At 36.4% G+C, this 20,007-nt stretch overlaps 1 protein-coding gene across 1 annotated transcript in view; it reads left to right on the top strand.

The window, feature by feature from the left end:
* Positions 1 to 18,105, top strand: part of LOC311093788 (glutathione hydrolase 1 proenzyme-like) — a 26,019-nt gene extending 7,914 nt beyond the window's left edge. The window contains exons 3-17 of the mRNA XM_084131381.1: positions 5,191 to 5,305; positions 5,413 to 5,502; positions 5,905 to 6,081; positions 6,210 to 6,340; positions 8,383 to 8,466; positions 8,554 to 8,743; positions 10,015 to 10,175; positions 10,270 to 10,419; positions 10,615 to 10,722; positions 11,244 to 11,311; positions 11,398 to 11,585; positions 16,658 to 16,764; positions 16,873 to 16,988; positions 17,204 to 17,317; positions 17,430 to 18,105. Coding sequence (XP_083987507.1) covers positions 5,265 to 5,305; positions 5,413 to 5,502; positions 5,905 to 6,081; positions 6,210 to 6,340; positions 8,383 to 8,466; positions 8,554 to 8,743; positions 10,015 to 10,175; positions 10,270 to 10,419; positions 10,615 to 10,722; positions 11,244 to 11,311; positions 11,398 to 11,585; positions 16,658 to 16,764; positions 16,873 to 16,988; positions 17,204 to 17,317; positions 17,430 to 17,573 — 1,869 coding nt within the window. The 5' untranslated portion in view covers positions 5,191 to 5,264 and the 3' untranslated portion in view covers positions 17,574 to 18,105. The remainder of the gene's footprint in view (positions 1 to 5,190; positions 5,306 to 5,412; positions 5,503 to 5,904; positions 6,082 to 6,209; positions 6,341 to 8,382; positions 8,467 to 8,553; positions 8,744 to 10,014; positions 10,176 to 10,269; positions 10,420 to 10,614; positions 10,723 to 11,243; positions 11,312 to 11,397; positions 11,586 to 16,657; positions 16,765 to 16,872; positions 16,989 to 17,203; positions 17,318 to 17,429) is intronic.
* Positions 18,106 to 20,007: the final 1,902 nt, after the last annotated feature.

Raw genomic sequence — 20,007 nt, 5'->3', positions numbered from 1 at the left:
AAATTGGTTTCACACTCAGTGTAGCTGGAAGTCAGTTGTAGTTCTTGTGTTTCTCTTTTTTTCTGTTCTTGTTTCTCTGTCTTTCAGTGATTCTGCTTGTCAGGTGTTCATCAGTGTCTGAATTCACTCTCTTCTTTTCATTCAAGTGGACTATATTAGTGAACTAATGTAGGGAAGAGTGAATGAGGGTATAGGGTGTGATTTGGAACACAGTCCCTGAGTGTCGACTTTGAGCATTGTTAATTCACAGTATATTCCTGTAGGCTACTTTCTCGAAAACAACAAATATAACCCAGAATGCATTGTTTTCTATGGTATATTACTGTTTTAATGGAAAAATTGTATTATACTGTCAGAATTTGGCCTTTTTTTACAGCAAGGGTTAACAGTGTACCTAGTTAGGTCTCGTTTATGTGTAGTGGTTGTGTTTACTTAATTTTGTGTTTCACAAATTCCACTCCTTTGGTCTGTCTTGAGACGAGTGCAGGAGAAGCATCACAGGCTCATTCTAGTGACTCCTTGTTGACCAGCAATGCCTTGGTTCAGTCTCTTGTGGCATCCCTTTCCAGACAGGCTAAAGCTGTGCATCTGGCACCTGGAGTTGAGAGGGTGCTTTCTCAGTGTTCAGTGGGTGTAAGGAATACAGTTATGAGTGCTAGAGCACCTTCAACACGTCGTACTTACGCCAGTAAGTGAAACTGTTTGTCTCTTGGTGCACAGATCGTGCTCTCAACCCAGTTGGTTGTCCCATCAGTGTGGTGCTGGACTTCCTGCAGTACTTGTTGGATACTGGACGTTCTCCAGCCACACTTAAAGTGTTTGTGGCTGCCCTGTCTGCTTATCAGGATCCTACGGAGCAGGTGTCAATTGGTGCAAATAGGCTAGTGGTGGCCTTTCTTAAGCTAGCTGTACGGCTAAAGCCACCAGTACGGGTAGTGTGTACCCAGTGGGATTTGCGGGTGGTGTTGGACAGTTTGTGTTCAGCACCTTACGAACTTATTGAACAGGCAGATATTAGAAGCCTTTCTATGAAGACAGCATTTCTGTTAGCCATAACATCAGCCAAAAGATCAGTGAGTCCACAGTGTCTCAGGTGGGGGCCAGAAGGAAATCAAGTTACACTTTGGCCGAACCCAGCATTTCAGCCCAAGTTATTGTCACCTCAATTCACAAACCAACCCATTCAGCTGCCAGTGTTTATACAAGAGGACAAGGTGGCCCTATGTCCAGTCGGTATGTTGAGGCAGTATGTATCAAAGACTGCCCCATGGCGTACCACTGACCAGCTTTTTGTCTGCTTTGGGCACGGAAGAAAAGGTGCACCCTTGTCAAAGCAAAGGCTTGCTCACTGGGTAGCAGACACTATTGGTGAGGCATATCGTTCAACAGGCCATATATTGCCTACATATGTTTCGTGTCATTCGACTCTGGCAGTGGCCACTTCTTGGGCAGCATGACGTGGTGTGCCTCTTAGAGATATGTGCAGCAGCCACATGGGCATCACCTTGCACATTCACAAGGTTCTATAAAATTAATGTGGCTCCTACTACTTTTAGTTCTGCTATATTGGCAGAAAACGCTTGAGCTTCATTCCTCGTGACTTGGCTACATCTGTCTTCCACCATGTATTGACCATCTCTGGCAGTCTGGATCAGTGAAATAGAACGCTAGTTACTGGTCGTACCGTGGATCTATGAATGGTGGAAGACCACCAGAGTCTCTGGTCACTCGGATTGAGAATGACTAAGAGACCGACCGCGACATATTCGGAAGCTGATATAGCTTCTGACATGTCATCGGTCGAAGTCACATGTGACTGAAATAATACGAGATTTTTGATGTTATGCGCGAGGCGTGACTCCTTCCACCATGTATTGACCGTCTCTGGTGGTCTTCCACCATTCATAGAACCACGGTTACGACCAGTAACCAGCGTTCCAAATTCCAGTCCTCGCACCTCCCCACTCTGCACATTTTGTATGTCTCTCTTATCTGACACGCTCAGTTGAGGGGTGGGTTCCATTCAACCAAATAATTCTAGGCCTACTGCGAAGTGGACTTAAAAGGGTATTTCGCCATCTTAAGATTCCAATATGAATCAGGTCCATTTGTATGCAGCTGTTCGTGGTGTAAAGTGCGTGAGATGCGACAGTTTCAACTATCATAATTACAATTTAAATAAGATAAAAAGACATTTAATTGAACCAAATTATGTTCATTTTCATATTAAACATCACAACAAACATTTATCATTCAGTTTAGGCCTTATGAATTTGACAGATTAGATTAAGTGAAATTTATAATTAATTAATATTTATATGATGTAGGCAATATTAAATGAATATGCGATTAATGAGTTTCATCTGTGTTTGATTACGTTGCATGATGTTCTGAATGAACACATTTTGTCAAGTGAAGTGAACTTCAACAGCTATCCCGTACTTAGGGAGTAGGGAGCAGTGAACACTGAATAGAGACACACCTGAGTTCATGGAGCTCTCCTCTAATGATGTGGTGATCGGAATCAGGTGTGTCAGATAAGAGAGACATACAAATTGTGCAGAGTGAGGAGGCACGACTACAGGAATTGGGATCCTTTCCCCAACCGTTCCCTGTGTCTATTTTTTTTTGAACAAGCCTCCATGAGTGAGAAGTCTCCACTTAACTTTATTTTTTCTCTGGCTGCTATTATTACTCAGTGTTTGTAATGGCCAAAAAAAAAAAAAAAAAAAAGCCTAGAGAAATTCTGGGCCTAATCTGTTGGGTATTTATTAATGATGACTTAATCATCATTAAATATCCTGGTTCACAGATCTCACCCCAAGATTCATCCCACACTTAATGGACAAAACATTTTGAACTGCTATCATATTTAGACATAGACAGACATCAAGAATCAGCGTATGATCTCAACAATGGTGACATGCTTCATGCTGCAATGAATTCTGGGAACCATGGATGAGTTTTAGACTATGGTAGCTCCCAGCATCCATTTCAACATGAAGTATGTCACCATTGTCGAGATTCATATGCTGATTATTGATGTCTGTATGTGTTTAAATATGTTTGTAATACAATAGTTAAATCCATTTATTGAACGAACACACTTTTGATAAACCATGGGATGAGTTTTGTGGTGTGATGTTTCATGATGATTATGTCATTATCAATAAACACCCAACAGATTTTACCCACTATTTCTTTGGGTTGTTTTATCATAATGAATGTGTTTTATAAACACTCAGTTACAGCAGCCAGAGAAAAACGTATGTTCAAGGGTCAAGAACCCAACTAAAGCAAACAATTATTTTCGATTAATAATCAATATCTAAACTTAACCCTCTTCTGCTGAGATCTTGAGAGATCTGTTAGTGTTTAATATTCTGTTGGGAATTAATTACTGATAAGTTCCCTATATTTTCAGTTTCCCTCAGTCGTTGCCTCAAATACAGCGGGGAAAATAAGTATTGAACACGTCATCATTTTTCTCAGTAAATATATTTCCAAAGGTGCTATTGACATGAAATTTTCACCAGATGTTGGTAACAACCCAAGTAAGCCATACATACAAAGAAACAAACAAAAATAAGTTCAGAAATTAAGTTATGTGTAATAATGTGAAATGACACAGGGAAAAAGTATTGAACACATGAAGAAAGGGAGGCGCAAAAAGGCATGGAAAGCCAAGACAATTGCTGAAAACTTACAGTAATTAAAAAGCAATCCAGCCCCCTGTCAGTGGAAACACCATACAACTTGGTGTTGGATCTTGGACAACTCTTCTGATTATTCTTTTCACTCCTCTATCAGAAATCTTGCAAGGAGCACTGGTCGAGGCAAATTTATGGTGAAATTATTGTCTTTCCACTTCCGTATTATGGCCCCAAAAGTGCTCACTGGACCATTCAGAAGCTTAGAATGGCGCCTATAACCAATGCCATCATTATGTTTTGCAACAATTAGGTTGCGAAGGTCTTGAGACAGCTCTTTGCTTTTACCCATCATGAGATGTGTCTTGTGTGATACCTTGGCAATGAGACCTTTTTGTAGGCCATCATTTGGGACTGAACCAGCTGTTATTAATTTCCACTGACAGGGGGCTGGATTGCTTTTTAATTACTGTAAGTTTTCAGCAGTTGTCTTGGCTTTCCATGCCTTTTTGCGCCTCCCTTTCTTCATGTGTTCAATACTTTTTCCCTGTGTCATTTCACATTATTACACATAACTTAATTTCTGAACTTATTTTTGTTTGTTTCTTTGTATGTATGGCTTACTTGGGTTGTTACCAACATCTGGTGAAAATTTCATGTCAATAGCACCTTTGGAAATATATTTACTGAGAAAAATGATGACGTGTTCAATACTTATTTCCCCCGCTGTACATGAATTTACTCAATGGCATTCTATGCTGAGGAAAACAGACACACACAGTAGGCTACTGTTTATAAAATATAAAAACGAATCCGAGGTTAGTTATGGCAAGGCACTTGAGTGGGGGTGGGGTTCCTTTCTGAAGTTGATTTCTTACAGAACACACCCACAAAACCACACAGGCAAAAACCGCTTTAACATTTATATGCATTTGTTAAAATTGTATTTCCATAATACTACTTCTATTAATAACATTAGTAAATAAGGAAGGTCACAACTAGTTTTATAGTTGTTTTGTATATCTGTTCATTAGTTACTTCTTAGTTATTTTTCTTGAACCTTAATTAGTAGATAATTAATAGTAGTTCTTCAGGAGGTATGACAGAATTCTAGTTATTGATTAACTAACTGTTACTTAACACAATCATACAATTCTATTGCATACTGATTAGTTAACACATCTTCCTTAGTAGTTAACAGTAGTGAAGAAGTAGTTAATGAAGAATTACCTATTAGTTCTTTAATAATTCCTTATTAGTTATGCAGTAAGTAAGAAACAGTACTCTAAAGTGTTACCAAACCATTTAATATATAGAATATAAAAATATGAAAACATATTTTCTTTCAGTATGTCATGTTTTTATCTTAGAAATGTATTGTTCTAATAATAATAATAAAAACATTTTTTTTAAAATATAAAAATAGAGTTATGCCACTGTAAGTTACACACCTAAGGAAGATCTTGCCCGTATGGCCAATCAATATGTAATGTTGGGTTTAGATTGATTTTAAACCACTGTTAAATTGTCTATTTCACAGATTATATAAGCCCACTTCACTCTTGTCTTAAGACATCTATATGTGCACAAAGAAAATTTCGGTTTCAGCACACCATGGACCAAGAAACATCCTGTCCTTTGACATATGTCATGAGGTACCCATCCACCCCTCCTTCTATCCATCTGCACAACCATTACACACACTGTAGTGTTATCTAATATTTAATATATATATACTATATATAATGTTTTTGTTTTATAGGTTCTTCATACTGGTAGACAGCTGCTATTTAATGTTGTGTTGTGTCATCTGCGCATTCTTTTATGAACTACATAGAAGCAAGACAAAAAGGTGATGAAGCATGTACACACATTTTATAATATTGTAAAACATAAAATAAAATCTAGCAGTTCTCAGAGCTGTAGAGGTTCAGGATGTTGCAAATTCCATATTCCAAGATAAAAACGATCTACTGAAAGAATAATTTACATGACATGATTTTTTTATGCCAGGTCATATATGGTCATATATATATATATATATATATATATATATATATGTGTGTGTGTGTGTGTGTGTGGGTGTGTGTGTGTGTGTGTGTGTGTGTGTGTGTGTGTGTATGTATATGTATATATATATATATATATATATATTTATTTATTTTGTATTATTTTTTATTTTTTTTATAACACACAACATTTAATTATTTATGTGTGCTGAATAAACATCAGATAATCTCTGGTCTACTTTCAGATATCTGATCGTCGCCCTTGTAATTGCAATAGTTCTGATAGTGACATTCACTCAGAGATCTACTAAATCGCCCACTGATAAATCAACCACTGAATCACCGAATGTAAAACCTTCTGATAATTGCTATGCAAAAGCAGCAGTGGCAGCGGATGCTGGGGTTTGCTCTACGATTGGGAGGTACGATTCCAAATAGCTCCATTTATGATTCTGGTAAAGATTTCATGCAAGAGCAATGAACTTGTGCAACTCTATAGAGTCATTGTAGTCATTGTTCTTGATCTGAATGTTGCTCTTTGTGTTTACAGGGACATGTTGAAGCGTGATGGTTCAGCAGTTGATGCTGCTATTTCTGCTCTGCTGTGTGTGAGTCTGTTTAATGCCCACAGCATGGGCATCGGAGGAGGTGTGATTTTCACCATAAACAATCCATCAACAGGTATCCTTACTGAAAAAAAAAATATGTCCATATATTTATGTTCAATATATCATATTAAGTATATTGAAGAAAAAAATACTGAATAATATATTGCAATATATTGAATATTATGAAGAATTGCCGCTTTTCATATATTCAAAAATATGTGACAATATATTTACTGTTGTACTAATGTGCATTTACATTAGTTATTTCACTCAATTTAGTTATGCTCCTACACAAAGCATTTCAGTTGTGTTTATGAGAGTTTTTCATGTTGGTATTAAGGGTACATGTTGAAAAAATGTAAAGTCTAATTTACTCAACTAAACAAATTAGTTCAGTTAAAACTACTTAAAATTCTGATGCAAAAATGTTGCCTAATTTTTCTTCTTCTTTCATTTAAACCAAGGCAACATTTTTACAGTAAAACTGATTGCCTTAAATTTCTCAAGCATGTTTTATTCTAAGTTGTCATTTTTCGGAATATCTGTGTTGGTTTCTATGCCAATAATGTTGCATTATTAAGCATATGCCAAAAAACAACAACAATAACAACATGGAGAAGTTTACAATACTGATGTTGTGATATTTAGAGCATGACAATATATAGCCACCATGTTGGACAACTACGTCCTCTGAGCCAGCGACTCTCTGCGTCAGCGATGCGCTGTTGTCTCTGCTGGTGCCAAACAGTCTCATTATATTGTAATTTTATGCTCGTCCCGCAGTTTGCAACATTGTTTCTGCAGCAACTTTCAGCATGTTTCCTATGAGCACATCTGACGTTTATGCTTTTCGTGGTGGGAGTATGTGACTTAACATACAAAATAAGATAAGAGCGGTCAGACTAAAATCAATTTTCAGAAATGCTATTTCAATAGGATTTCAAACAACATATGAATGTAGCTCAAAACGGATTTGTTAAAATTCCATTGCATGTGATTATTTTGCTGTTCACACTTGCTAAATGAAGTGATGATTGAGCATTTAATTGTTGTCTGAAGAAAAGAGGAACATGGGGGAAAATGAGAAAAGAAAGTTATGCAAGGATGCCAACTAAAGGAAACACTAAAATGATTACATTAACTAAGTGGTTCCAAAACCTTTCCTGCCGAGACCCAATTTTGTAGAGAAAAATATTTTCAAGCTTCAATGCACAGTGCTTCTCTTTGTGTTCCTGCTTCTCTTAAGTGGTGTCTTTACTTGTTCGGCTTCACATTGTCAGAATTAATATTTTGAGGCACACAACACACTGCAGTCTCTCTTCATTACCCACCATTGTACTGGTGAATCCGTGGGCAAGATATGCCTTGTCATATTTTCTTGTATTTTAATCGCACTGGACACAACGGCCGTGCTGCGACAGCTTGCAGCTGTCTACTGGATGGGATAAAGCGAACAATGTAAATGAATTTGTCCTTGTGTCAGAAACAGAACGGGGCACCAGTTCACTGTTGGGGATTCGTCATGTCGTGTCGCATCCAGTGCCAGAACCAACATCATTGGTTCTACAGTATTTGCGTTTGTCAGCTAGCGCCTGATGTAGACACATTGTTTTGGTAGTTGTGAGTTTGAATTAGATTCATCGTCTGCTTTACGCTTACCTGGCACTGGCAGTCCTTTCACAAATTTGTTCATGCTTAAATTGTCCATTAACTAGAGCCAAGTTCCGTTTATTTTTTGTATTATGGAAATAACTTACTTATAATAAATAATTATGCCAATGCTGTTTGTGAGATATTGAGAGATTTATTTCATTTTATTTGCAGTTGATTTCTCTTAACCCATTTTATACTGCTTTTTTTTTTTAACATTGTTAAGTTTCCAACAATTTTCTGTGATCTAATTCTGATGCTCAGTCTTCACTTGTAGAGGATCTTTAGGTCATTTACTTAGCAAACTCTATATTGGAGGAACTTGATAAAAAAAGACTGGGTTCATCATGTTGAACCCAGTCCCTGCATCACACTCACTTGGAAGTAAATATGCTGTGGTTTGTGGAAACTTTTGTATCCGCAAACCACAGTGTTGACCAGGTGTGAATGTGTTTTCACCCTCAGGAAAGGTGGAGACAATTGATGCCAGAGAAACTGCTCCAAAGAATGCTTCACAGCACACATCAGACAAATACCCACAGAAACCAGGTAAAGCACCAGAAAACAACTTTTTTGTTGTTGTTGCAATTTTAACCCTTGAATGACCACTCCTCTATGTTTTGTAATGAATGACAGGATTATTCATAGCTGTACCAGGAGAACTGCGTGGTTATGCGATGGCACACAAAAGACACGGGAGACTGAAATGGAAGGAACTGTTTGAGCCCAGTATAAAGTTGGCATTCGAGGGTTTTCGGATTGGCAAGGCATTGGCTGAAACTATCAAAGCCAATGAGAAAATGATTCTGAATAATGCAACATGGTGGTAAGAATATTTGTAAACTAGCAAAAGAATTATCAGAATAGATGTCCAGAAGGCTATTGCTCTGGGCTGAGTTTCCCGATAACGTTGTCTCTTAGTGCGCTACGAAGACTCTTAAGGTATAACTTAACTGAAGGTATACCATTTCTAGGTGTGTTCCCCGAACTATACCTTAGGAAGCTGCTTAAGATATACCTTCTTACGTGCGACGTTACCCGGCGCTGTCCGTGGCGATGGTGCTGAATTGGTTGATATCGATGGCTCGAGAATCAATTATTCTCTCGTGCAGGGGCTGTTTATGTGAGAAAGCGGTGTTCTTTATAAAATAAGCACTTCAGAAATAGTTTAAATTGCATTTATTAGGACTATAATAGCCTATAATAGCCTTACCTACATATTTTAAAATTGTAGGCTATCATATATTGCTGCCATAATAACCATTTAAATTTTGTATGTGCTTTCTTCTCTTTCCCATTTTGTTCGCTGAGGTGATGCTGTGATGAAATATTGTTCTTGTAAATACTTTCCAGCATTTCAATAAATAAAAGTGTACGTCACGTACGGTGCTCGGCAGTGATCAAAAAGTATTTAAACAGTGGATTTTGAATCTCTTCTTGTAAACTCGGAGATGTGGATTCAGACGGCAATTAAATTACCACACGACCTGTTTGTCAAAAAACAGTAGGTACTAATTTGGCCAGGGATTTTTACGCGGGTTGGGTGAGAAAAAACACTGATATGGATTTGGACGGCACTAAAATCACCGACCCCTGTAAATGTTTAAAATACCGGACGAGCCCATGAGAAACAATATTAGCGTCCGAATAGGACTTAACTGACAGTAGCCTATGCTTTCACTGGCCTTTAAAAGCGCTCTTTAATTAAAATAAATTTATAAAATTGTATTATAATAATATAATTAAAATTCTAACAACAATCAGTGTAATGACAATTTTATTCTTTGCATGAAAACACTTGAATTAGCCTAACTGAACACTGTCTGGGTGTATTAAAACTTCTGAATTATATTCATATAGACCTGCAACAGTGATAAGGTAAAGCTAAGAGTGGTCCAGACCAACCTTCCGAAAGTATGACTTACGTATTAACGATAAGGTACAGCTTAAGGTGTAACTTAAGAACGACGTAGCGTTAAGAAGGTTTCGGGAAACCCAGCCCAGCACTATTATAATACTACAGTACTGTATATGCCAATAGCATCTGCCTTTTATTTGATAACATTGTTACTTCTGATTTGCTTTCTCGTCTTGCAGTGAAGTGTTTTGTGACTCAAACAACACCATATTGAAGGAAAATGATACTATAAGATTTCCCCAACTAGCTGTGACCTATAGGAGGATAGCAGAAAAAGGATCAGATGTCTTTTACAATGGGTCATTGACTCAAGATATAGTGGATGATATCAATGCTGCAGGTTATTGAATGCTTACATTTGACTCTAATTGAGGGGCTGCTGCCCTAATATTATTAAATCAAGTCTGTCTGGATATTTGTGTCTCGTAACACAGGAGGGGATATAACATCTGAAGACCTAAATAATTATCAGCCAGTGTTGAATGAGTATGCAGTAAACTTTACTGTGGGGAAATACATATTTCATGCTCCTAATGCTCCATTCGGTGGACCCGTACTCGCTCTGATACTCAACATACTCAAAGGTGAGTGTAACTCAAAGGCATTTTACCCAGGAGGATCTAATTGCTATCATATCATAAGCAACAATTGTAACTGACCAAAGGAAATGTACAGTGTGCATCTTTAGGGCAAGAGATATCTTCATCATGCATGAAAGCGCTTTAATTCTTGTAAAATGTTCTAAGCTTCAGTTCAATTAATTATGCATGTCATTTCAGGTTACAACTTCTTAAGCAGCAATGTTTCTACAACAGAGAATAAGATTTTGACATATCATCACATAATAGAGGCTTTCCGTGCTGCTTATGAGGAGAGGAGTAAACTGGGTGATCCACATTGTTAAAACATCACTGATGTGAGTTCAACCTTTTCACATTGTATACCTTTAAGATATTTGTTGGCTATTATGGGTTGAAAGGCCCCAAAATAAACATTTTCATTTAAAACTTACCTTCATGTAATTTTATTTTGTCCAAACACGAACGGTGCACTGATAAACGAGGTAGAGCTGGATCCAAATGCAGAGTAAGATATATAATACAAATACAAAACACCATATATACACAAGATAACAAGGAACAGGAGAAAGTAATTAATCACTATGGCAACAAACAAGGCAGCAACAGAAACAAAAGCAAACAGGAACTAAACAGGAAGTGAAACACTGGAACAATAGGAACATAGAATACACTTCATCACAAGAGTCCTTAAACACAAATCAGGGGAAACAAGACAGGAATTGTAACAGCTAATATAAATGTATTATAAATAGGGCTTTTTATAATTTTTAGGTTTATAAACAATAAATGTTTGTTTTTTTTGCATCGTGCACCTTTAAATAAATAAGTCAACAAACATCTAAAATGCAGAATATCTAAAGTGACTTTGGCCTCACCTGATCTAATTGAGCTTGAGGTAACATATTACAGCAGACATTATTCTTCAAAACCTTTCACTGTTCAAATATGATATGCATGCATCTTGTGAATCTTGTTTTAAAGGCCATCCAAAATATTACCTCTGACAGCTTTGCCGACTACATTAGGAGAAAGATTAAAGATGACACTGAACAAGACAGTTATGATGAGCAGGAAGAGAATATTGTTCCTGATGATTTTGGCACATCTCACCTGTCCATCATTGCTGAAGATGGGAGTGCAGTGGCAGTCACCAGCAGTATCAATGAACGGTAAAAGAAAGATGAAGAAAAAGAGATTAGTGTTTCTTAATCTGACTCACTCATTTTAGGTTATTGAGCGCTGCTTCTCAATTTACACAGCAAAAACCCCAGTGTTACATTAACACTTCTCAGAGTTTATTTGAGTCCACACTCAAGAGTGTTAAAATGTAACACTGAAGCAGTGTTCAAGTTAAAGGGCACATAACACACAGTTTCTGCCAATCTCATGTTAATCTTAAGTACCTATACATACTTCATATCTTCAAAGAGTCTTTATTTTTATGCGATTTATAAAAGACAGATAAGCTGTACTGATTCTTTCCGAATACAGTCAAGCTCCTGGAGGCGTGCCATGGGTGGAGCTAAAAAATCATGCACAATACATCATCGCATTATCCCTGGATAATGTTTGTTTCACTATACGTTCATGTTGTTTACATTATATGCACTTACACGCCGATTGCCAACAAAACACAGACATTTGACGTTGCTTACCGCCTGCAATTCTGACTCATGACCGGGATCTTTTATCGCTGGGACCTCTCCATCTTCCAGTTTTAAACGATCTGCAAATCCTGCGTCGAACTTGAAATGAGCCTTATTTATAAAACATTCATCACCGAAATGCCTGGAACAAACAAACACACTTGCACAACTCAGTTGCTGCCCTGTGAAAAACTAAGCTGAACAAGGTTATCTTTCCCTCACAAAACACATTGATTTTGTGGTCTAAAAACAAAAGGACAGCGCTGACAACGGCTTCCACAACCCGAATGAAGCACGTTGATGGGCGTGCTCTTGCTTTCGCTCTGGTTGATGTGTGCACACGCTCTTCTGGGATAAGAAGAAGAATTGCCCATACAAATAATTCTGCCCTTTATGACGTCTTACAGGGCCATACTCGAAAAAAACTTTACGAAATGTATACAAATCCTGAAGGAGTGTATTTGGCACAGAAATACTCATCCCCTTGTTAATAGACATCCCCTTTAATTAGATAATTAAGTGATTTATTGGCTGATGATTAACCATTAGTGATGAACACCTGCTGTTAACAAGCATAATCACTGAAGGAAAGAGTCACCATTGAGTCACCATTCTGATGATCAGTGTTTGCTTTAGTTGGGCCCTTGACTCTTAATTTTTTGCTGTAACTGAAAATATGATCAGGTGTTTTTGGTTGTGTTTGGACATAATCCTCATGATCTTGATCACTAAAATCATTTAGAACCTAATCTAGAGTTAGATTTACCCAATTGATTACCCAACTCTGTGATTCTACAACATAAGATCTGGCGTTTTCAATATAATCAGAGGGAATTTTAAAAATGTTTGTTCACCCAAAATTAAAATTCTGTCATCATTTACTCACTCTCATGTCATTCCAAACCCGTAAGACCTTCGGTCATCCTCGGAACACAAATTAAGATGTTTTTGATGAAATCCAAGAGCTTTCTGACCCTCCATAGACTGCAATGTAATTACCAGTTTCTAGGCCCAGAATGGTAGTAAAGACATCGCTGAAATAGTCCATGTGACTACAGTGGTTCAACCTTAATGTTATGAAGCGACGAGAATCATTTTTGTTTAAATCAAAAACAAAAATAACAACTTTATTTAACATAGGCTTGTTCGACTTCATGCAGTTCTGCGCAGACCAATCGGCAACTGACTTGAAGCCGTGCATGCCGGTTTGAAATTTTGTCCGACTTGAGACAGCGCGGATGCCACGTGACTGTGACATATGGCATCAAAGTACCACGAGAGCGATTCGAGAGCAGCCGGAGGAGTCAGCCAGCACCATAGACATCATATAGATAGACGCCCTATTGGCCTCTGGGCACTGAGAAATGCGGCCGCCATCTTAAACAGGTCATACTCCTAGTTTCGTTGCATGGCAGCAGTTAAGAGCACTGTGCAGTATATTCTTACTCAAATCGGCAGACCATTGCAAATAGGGCTCGGGGGATTACTTTTCACAAGTAAGATTTAACATTACTGTACTATTGGTTGTATTTTGTGAATAGAATATTACCAGAGAGTTGAGAAGGAGCAAGGATCTTTGATATTACTGTACTGAAATCGTAGCCAGCTAGCTAGGCTATGTTTACTTTACCGGCCAGTGTTCACCCGGCTATGAACTGAGACTTGATAAGTCATATTCCATAACACTGACTTAGATTACAACTGACAAAAGAATGCTATTGTAGAAATAAAACAAATATTACTGGTATAACATTGGAATTTTTACATAAGTGGCACAGTTCTTTTTTAATCAATGTGTAACTTAAAAATAAACAGATTAGTCCTCTGAGGACAAGAAATGAAAACCAATGCAATATGATGATTGTCCAAAAGATGGCACCCACAGACTGTTTTTAAATGGGGTTGGATAAATATTTTTTGCTTTTAAACAGTGTGTGTGTGTGTGATATTGGTTGGGTGACAGTTCTAGGTTACAGTTTGACAAGAGTTTACAGTTTGACAAAAGCACAATGTTGTGTTTTATTGCGAGTGTACACAAATATAAGTAAACACTTTGCAGTTTGAATGATGTCCTGTATGAACAAAATGACGGAGTATGTTTTTATGTTTCCACTTTTCGATCGCGCCCGCGCCTCTCCCTCTCTCCCTCTCTCTCTCTCTCTCTCACACACACAAACATATTCCAGCATTGCAATCTTGACATTGAATCGCAGCCTGTTCATTATAGCCACAGAGCTAAGGCTACAGATTAGGTGTCCCTAAAGAACCCACGTATCTAACAGTAGTTCCGCATTACATTAATTCATTTGCATGCAAGTTTTATACCGTGTATTCTCCGTGTATATTCATGCACCGAACCGTGACGCCCGTACCGTTTCGGGTCAATACAAATACATGTATCGTTCCAACTTCCAACCCCTACTGTCCCTGGCTAAATACAGAAAAAAAACACACACCTAATTTCTACTCTTTCATGTCAGTCTCTGACATGTTCATGTAAACACAGTGCAGCACTTCCAGGTTCTGCGACAGAACGCTGCCTCACTATACGGCATTTCAGAATGTTTGTAAACAATAGGCACCGAGTAACTTCCAGGTGGCAGAACGCGAGCGGCTTCTACTGACTAACTGAAGAGATCCAGCCGGCGACTGTAACAGTTACATAGTTAAAAACATTGTTGTTGATCAAAGTTGAAACGATGATGAAAACGTGTTGTGTTTGGGGTTGCGCTGCCAGATATACAGCAAAAGGTGTAGGGGTTTCATCGATTTCCTGTGGGTGAGGAGGTTATAGCGAGTGGACGTCGTGTCGTCAAAAGTAGGAAATCTTAACGATCCCCTAAATCAGTGGTCACCAATCTCAGTCCTGGAGGGCCAGCTCCAACACACCTGTTTGAAAGTCAGTATGCCTAGTGAGATCTTGATTAGCTGGTTCAGGTGTGTTTAATTGGGGTTGGAGCTAAACTCTGCAGGACAGCGGCCCTCCAGGACCGAGATTGGTGACCCCTGCCCTAAATTATATGATTCATCCAACGTTTACATTTATGCTGCCAACCCTGCTTGCCTTTCAACTCTGCTTCGTGTATTCTTTCTCAAAACGGTCCATCTACAAAATCACAGCAGAGCATTTATCTTCCGCTGGGGAAATTCGAGACTAATATTAGTAAACTTGTCTCTTTTGATGAAGATCAGACTCATTGCCAGTCACTGCCTTAAGTATAAGAGGGCTGCCCACTCTCACGCATTCACCGTGAGACTCACGCAATTGTCACTTTTCACACGCTCTCACGTCACATCCATTTTCTCACGCAACTTACCGAAATGTATTTTCCTCATACATAATATCGACCAATCAGTGTTTTTCAACTGCGCAAAGGTCAATATAACAGCTGGAGAACAATTATGTCACATAACATTTACCTCAGGAAAGCCATTTAATGACTATGATAGGCTATATAGCACGTTATTTTGGCTAGAAAAAAGAGCTATAGAGAGTATTTTGCTAATTATGTGTAGGCCTACTATATTACATATTTATTATATTTTTTACTTATATCATTAAACACAGTTGTTATTATGATAAAAAAAACGCATTATATTTAATTAAATTTGTTATTTTTATTACATTTTTACTGTCGACAATGGGCCTCTCTTCCAAGCAATTTACTAGCGTTGCCATAGGAACGCTTCGGCTTTTGCCACCCGGAAGAACGTCTATTACTGTTGTGACGTCATGGTGAATTGTCGTATTGGCCGACTCCTGTGTCAGCATCACACGCGTGCTGCTCACGTGAACAGTGTCATAGACTGACACGGAAGAGAAGAAATTGTTGAAGTGTTTTTTTGGGGGGGTTTTTTACGCACAAAAAGTATTATCGTCACTTCATAAAATTAAGGTTGAACCACTGTAGTCACTTGGACTATTTTAACAGTGAGATTTAAAGGGTTTCTGTTGTCTGAGTTTTGTAGGTCACCATTGTGCTGAAGAGTAGAGCCTGTGCTTCAGTCCAGCAGAAGACCAAGACCACTGATGTTATGCTGCATGTTGTTTTATTTAAAAGGCAATAACTGTATTGCAGTCATTTCCATTACCGTAATTACTTTAAGTTAATTTTTTATTTATTCAATTAAATTTCAGACACAAAGTATTTGCAGTTTAATAAATACAAATAAATGCAATCTATCATTTTCCCAACACCCTTTTGTATGTATTTATATTAGAAATTTACAACTTTGAGTAAAACATCCTTGAGAAATTTAAGGCAATCGTTTTCCTCATGTTTTCTAAGTACACTCAACTAATTCACTTTTACAGTGTAAATATATTGTAAATACATTTTTCAATATATGAAAGCGGCAATTCCTTACATATTATTCAATATATTGTAATATATTAAAGCTATATGCAATATATTCATCCATATATTATTCAGTATATTTACACCACTTAATATATTGATCATAAATATATGGAAATATATTTTCGTTCCGTAAGTGAGAGGAGGGCAATATTTCAGCCAAAACATGTTCTCTGAAACCTCCTTTAATAATTTTAGAAATAATATGTTATAATGTATTTTTTTTTGTGTTCTCAGCTTTGGCTCTAAGGTGATGTCCCGCTCAACAGGCATTATATTTAATAACCAGATGAAGGATTTCACTGATTTTAAATTTGAAAAGAGTCATAATCTAATTAAACCAGGTAAAAATAATAATAATAAAAAAAGCATATGCCATTTATTTTATTAGCTACAATAATAAATTATACCACCTATAAAATATTGCATTATGCGTATTTGTTTTTGACAAGGTAAAAGGCCACTTTCATCAATGTCTCCCACAATAATATTGGACAAACACAGCAGACAAGTAAAAATGGTTGTTGGAGCTTCAGGTGGGGCAAGAATCACAACTGCAGTTGCTCAGGTAACAAAAAATACCTGAACAGATCACAGAAGAATTGCTTAAAAATGATCAAATTCATTACAGATCTACAGCACACATCAATTGTCAATACTATGAAATTGACCTTGTTTAGGCATACTTTAGGTTATGTGCTTCAGTAATATATTTGTTGTGATGGGAAATGCATTTGTTGGCCATTGCTTTACATTTTTCTTTGCCTGTGTTCCTCGTCTCAGGTGATCCTGAACTACATGTTCTTTGACTATGATGTTCAGAAAGCTGTTAATGAACCTAGAGTTCACAATCAGTTTAATCCCAACACGACATTTGTAGAAGGTGGCTTTGATGAGGTAGAATTCTTATGGAAGTTTAATATAAGACATTCTTATAATCATATTCACAAAGTTAGCAAAGTGATAATTATTCTAATTTTTCCTCTGTGTTGTATTTTTGTGAATGCAGAATGTAACTGATGGCTTGAAGCTGAAGAATCACATCATAAATAAAACGTCTTCAGTAGGAAAGGTCCAGGCAGTTGTACGAGAGGAGAACAAAATCTGTGCTGCATCTGACCCCAGGAAAGGTGGATATCCTGATGGATACTGAGTGTTTGACCCAGCAAAATTAAAACTTCTTTCCAGGGACAACTCTGAGTTTTTTTAATGAGAGGTGCAATAGTCCTGAGGTGCTAATGAAATTCAAGAACTGCATATATTCATAAACAACATATTCACACAACACATACATTTTGTTTTCTTCATATTTCTCAGTAGTATCGCTGCACATCTAATGTGACTAAAAAGCAGTTGTCTGGATTTTAAAACAGATACAGTGACAAGATAAAATGGTGGGGGAGGTACATTGATGATATTTTTTTGATATGGGGTGGTTCTTATGAAGAACTGTTACAATTTTATGATCACTTGAATAATAATGATAGGAATGTAAAATTGTGCATGGAACATTCCAAAACGACCATTAACCTTTTAGATCTAACCATTTCTAATGGGAAGAATGGGAAGCAGAAGTTACAGCTGCTTCATTAAACAAAGACAAGTATTAAAAGTAGTACTACAAATGTAAAACTGAACTTAAATGATAGCAAAATATGATTTTAAATAAAGGTAATTGATGAGACAAAGTTATTTTTTTCTTCCTCTTTTAGACAGGACTTTCATTATTTAAGTTTAAATGTTGTATATTTAATATGTATAAAGAATATATATTTAATATGATTACATAGGCATTTCTTTCTGTATGTATATATTTAATTATTTAACAAACATGTAGGCTACACTCATTCATGAATTATATTTATACACGTAAAAATTCATAATTTATATATTATATTTATAATAGGCTATATATTATATTTTGCTACGTGTCATTCCGCACATTACAAAAAACAAACAAAAGAAAAAAACTATAACAAAGTATTTAGCCTTTGTTGCTTCAAAGAAAAAGAATGCCTTTTTGAATTCACCTTATAGGACTATAAAACGAGGTTGATCGCGAATTAAAGCGCTCTGTATCTGCTGCTCACTCGCATTCGTTTCTAGCTGGCATGAACGTGTTTCGTCAACAGTTCATGTTTAAATAAGGCAAGATTGTTGACCATCATACATAGGCTACTGCTCAAACATTCTAAAACTACAGAACCAATTGAAACAACTGGATTGAACACTTCAATTGATTTTTTTATGAAAAACCTTTAGCTACAATATAATTATAAATATTGTAGCTAAAGGTTTTTCATAAAAAAATCAAAAAATAACTAAGCTAGGGCCTTTTTGGACAGAGATTTAATCCTGAAAGGAATTTTGCCTTTGCCTGTTCTTATTATTTAAGTTTAATGAATGTGTAGGCCTATATGGGGCGCCGTTTGTAAAGCGGCTCACGCTGAAAATAACAGCAACATTTTGTCACATTTAGCTTCAAACAATGTTAAAAACTGGTATGAATTTTTGACGGTCACTTTTTAGCACATTTACAACAATATCTGTCAACTTAGAGATATTTTAAATAGGCTAGTTAAATCTAAATATTAAATGTTACACCTAAATGTTAAATGTTAAATGTTAAATGTTAAATGTTAAATGTTAAATCTAAATGCTAAATCTAAATCTAAATCTAAATCTTAAATCTAAATCTAAATCTAAATATAAATATAAATATAAATGTTAAATCTAAATGTTAAATCTAAATCTAAATGTTAAATCTAAATATTAAATTTAAATGTTAAATCTAAATCTAAATGGTAAATCTAAATGTTAAATCTAAACGTTAAATCTAAATCTAAATCTAAATGTTAAATCTAAATATTAAATCTAAATCTAAATGTTAAATCTAAATCTAAATGTTAAATCTAAATCTAAATGTTAAATCTCAGTCAGCGGACGATTGTGCGTACATGCATCTCCACCCCGTCTCCTCCCCGAAATAACCATAGGCCTATGGAACTTACAACGCCTATCCTCGTTATCTGCATATCATTTGCATATGCATATTCATCCACGTGATACCATGTTTAACGGTACAAGACATTAGGAAAATATGAGATAGCCTATGTGCCGGCAAATTACATGGCTAAAAATCATTTAGTAGCCTATCTTTGCTTGGTTTTTGAACAAATAAACCAAATAGTATAAAAAACATATTTTAGAGAAAGTTTTTCTTAATCTTTTCCACTGGCCAAATAGTATTTTCAATTGCTTTATATTTTTTTAATGGAAACAGATATGCCTTATTGTGCATTATTGATAATTATTTACACGTAAATATTTTCTCAGACCATGAGTTCTGCTATTATCATACGCAAAGCAATTCTCGCTGTAGTTAAAACATTAAAACACAGCATGCCAAGTGTTCAAAAGCATCGCATCCACTACAAATATTTCTATTTATTAGAATATCATTTTGTAACTTCTCAGCAATGAATTAATGTAATTTAAGTGCTTAACTCCATTAATGAGAATGGCATTTAATCTAAATGTGTATATCAGATGTAAAACTTAAATCATTCTTTGATTTTTTAAACTGT

This window comes from Abramis brama, assembly GCF_963993115.1.
Source record: "Abramis brama genome assembly, chromosome: 12".
Taxonomy (NCBI): Eukaryota; Metazoa; Chordata; class Actinopteri; order Cypriniformes; family Leuciscidae; genus Abramis; species Abramis brama.
Note: the sequence above shows the minus strand (reverse complement) of the source record. Positions and strands in the feature narration are given on the sequence as shown.